This window comes from Austrofundulus limnaeus, unplaced genomic scaffold, assembly GCF_001266775.1.
Source record: "Austrofundulus limnaeus strain Quisiro unplaced genomic scaffold, Austrofundulus_limnaeus-1.0 Scaffold779, whole genome shotgun sequence".
In the NCBI taxonomy this organism is placed as follows: Eukaryota; Metazoa; Chordata; class Actinopteri; order Cyprinodontiformes; family Rivulidae; genus Austrofundulus; species Austrofundulus limnaeus.
The window spans coordinates 44,282-46,855 of record NW_013953181.1 but is presented as its reverse complement, the minus strand read 5'-3'; the positions used below and the strand labels follow the sequence as shown (position 1 = coordinate 46,855).

At 37.8% G+C, this 2,574-nt stretch overlaps 1 protein-coding gene across 1 annotated transcript in view; it reads right to left on the bottom strand.

Annotated features, from left to right (window-relative positions):
* pkd1a (polycystic kidney disease 1a) overlaps positions 1–2,574 on the bottom strand; it is a gene marked incomplete at its 5' end in the record, with an annotated part of 95,184 nt that overhangs the window by 50,962 nt on the left and 41,648 nt on the right. Inside the window, 2 exon segments of the mRNA XM_014028559.1 lie at positions 931–1,105; positions 1,627–1,942. Of these exon segments, the coding sequence (XP_013884013.1) occupies positions 931–1,105; positions 1,627–1,942 (491 nt within the window).

Here is a 2,574-nt window from a genome sequence, read left to right as displayed (position 1 = left end):
CGAAGACTCCTCCGATGCGGCCGACAAATTCGACCTTCGGAGGACCCGTCCTGCCGTTTTGGACACAGCCATGTTTTTAAATATTATTTTTCGTCATAAAAAACGCGAAATAAACATGAACCTACAGCGGGTCAATTAGTTCTTCAAATGATCCCTTTAAGTTAATTTTATAGTTTTGTGATATTAATAATGCTAATGTATTGATATTTTTCTAATTTTGATTTAAGTTTGCTTGTTTAGCGTCGTCACAGTTGCTAGGTGACATGACATACGCTGGAGTAAGGAGGGGAGGCTAGACCGTCCAAATTCACAGCCTCTTTTTTTCCGGTCTTCCCGGTCTACCAAGGACCCGGCCCGCCGCGACCGGGTAGTCTGGGTCCTCCGGAGGACCCGGCCTGTCGTTTTGGACACAGCCTTATATTCCGTCTAAGGAACACTTGTCAGTGCATGTCGCTTATAGGTTTTCTATGTCAACCATTTTATGAATCCTGTATACCTCCACCTAGTGGTGGGTGCTGTCATTTTGCAGATTGAATCAAATCAATGTGCATTATGGGAAATGTAGTTTATGGTCAATGCTGGCTTTTCAACTCAAAGTCAACAGCTAAAAGGCCAGAGTGTTATCTTTCACATTTAAATTTGTTTATTTTGTTGCATTGAATCGTAAATATAAAGTTTAGAATTGATATAAAATCTATTTTTACATTAAATTGAGGAAAAAAAACTTTTTTGTTTGGCACATGTGACTTATGTTGTGTATTGGCACTATACAAATAAAAATAAAATAAAAATAATTGATATATTTTGTTCTGATTTCTTACTGGGAAAAGAAAGAAAATGCATATAAAAGATCAACGTTATCAAACAAAAGCTGTATAACATCTCAATATGAAATTATTTAGCAGTTCAGTGAATTAACAGGGTTCTTACTCTGGTGACAGGAAGAAGCTGTATTTTTTGTGGTCTTGCCCTCTGGTCATACTGAGAGTGATCTGCTTTCTGTCTGTGCAGTTAAACTCATTGGGTTGATCGTTAGAATGAAGGTAGGCGGTTACATATGGCTCTTCCTCCAGATTTTCTCTTTTCTCCTCGCCATTCGCGTCTGCTAAAAAAATAGAAAATGAACATGAACAGAAATATTCAGCGCAAGGAGGAACACAAAAATACAAATGTAAGTTCCAAAGTCAATTAGGACAAGAATGAAGCAATTTTTCAAGTGCTACTAAATACCCAATCCAGGCTATTTTATACGTTAAAAATAGAGCTCAATCATCTATAATGAATATGAAATTTAAAATTAATTTCTAACATTTATAGCTGTTACAAAACAGTAGACCTGCTCAAAATTGTCACTGACTTTATTACTAGTATTGAAAGGGGAGGGGTATATAGCACCTGTGGTACAAAGAAAGCAGCATGTAATGGGTTTTATTGATCTACAGCTGAAAGTGCTGCTTTAAAACAGCCTGAACACACAGGGACAGCTCTGTCAATAAAAACATTCAAGTATTAAACGGGGAAAGAAGACTACTGTTGTATTTTAAACTAACATCAACTCTAACAGAAAACGTCTTGTAACAAAACAAAAAAAGATGAACATGTTGAAGTTGTTCTGCATGTGCTTGCCTTCTATAGCAGTGAAGTTAAGCAACACAAACAGCCCGGCCTGCTTGTTGCTGTTTCCTGCGCTGACCCTGATGATCACAGAGTCACAGCGGCTGACGTTAACCGAGGCGGCTACGGGGGCTCCGCCGATGCCAGAACTCTCAGCACCTGCTTCTCTGCTGCTGCCGTTGTTCACAGTAACAGTGATGGCCATGCTGTCATCCAGTTCAGAGATGGGGATGTGGGTGCCGTTTTCTGTGTGAAACTCCATGGATGCTACTTCAGTAGAGACAGCGTAGTTGGACACGTAATTAAAGGGGAAGGGATTGGATTCCACCTGAGGACATGAAGATGAAAAAAAAGGCAATGGTAAGAATGTGGACACGTGCAAGTTTTAATTATTAAGTCTTTAAAACTAAAATTATCTTATGCTGAGAAGTAAAAGCAGTTTTAGTCTCATTTAATACTAGCCCTGAGATTTTATTATGAGGATGACCCTCAGCTTGTACCACGCCAAATTTAGCCCAATAAATGGTTAAAGTTGATAAGTCATGGTGGCCATCTTGATTTTGGTTGATTTCAAATGTTGATGAGTTGTAGAGGTACCAGCACTATTTACGTTCTGAGTGTTTCACTAATATCTGCCAGTGGGTTAAGAGATAGTTTGGTTATAGTAGTGTTGTATAAAGTACCACAAAGTGACACTTAAAAGTACTGATTTAAAATGAGCACTTAGATTTTCTGTAATGACATTTATTAGGAGGTGACCTCCCCAAAAACTGCAGAAATGACTATTGTATTAAAATAATGAATGTATGTTAAATTTAGGATGCACTAGTCCAGCTGTTTCAATTTATATACATATGTCAAGGCTGCACAAAGCTTTTCTACAAAATAAAAATCTATCTGAGGGCTGCGGCCAAATCTAATAATATAATTCATGAAATACAAATACTTCTTAAGTACAGT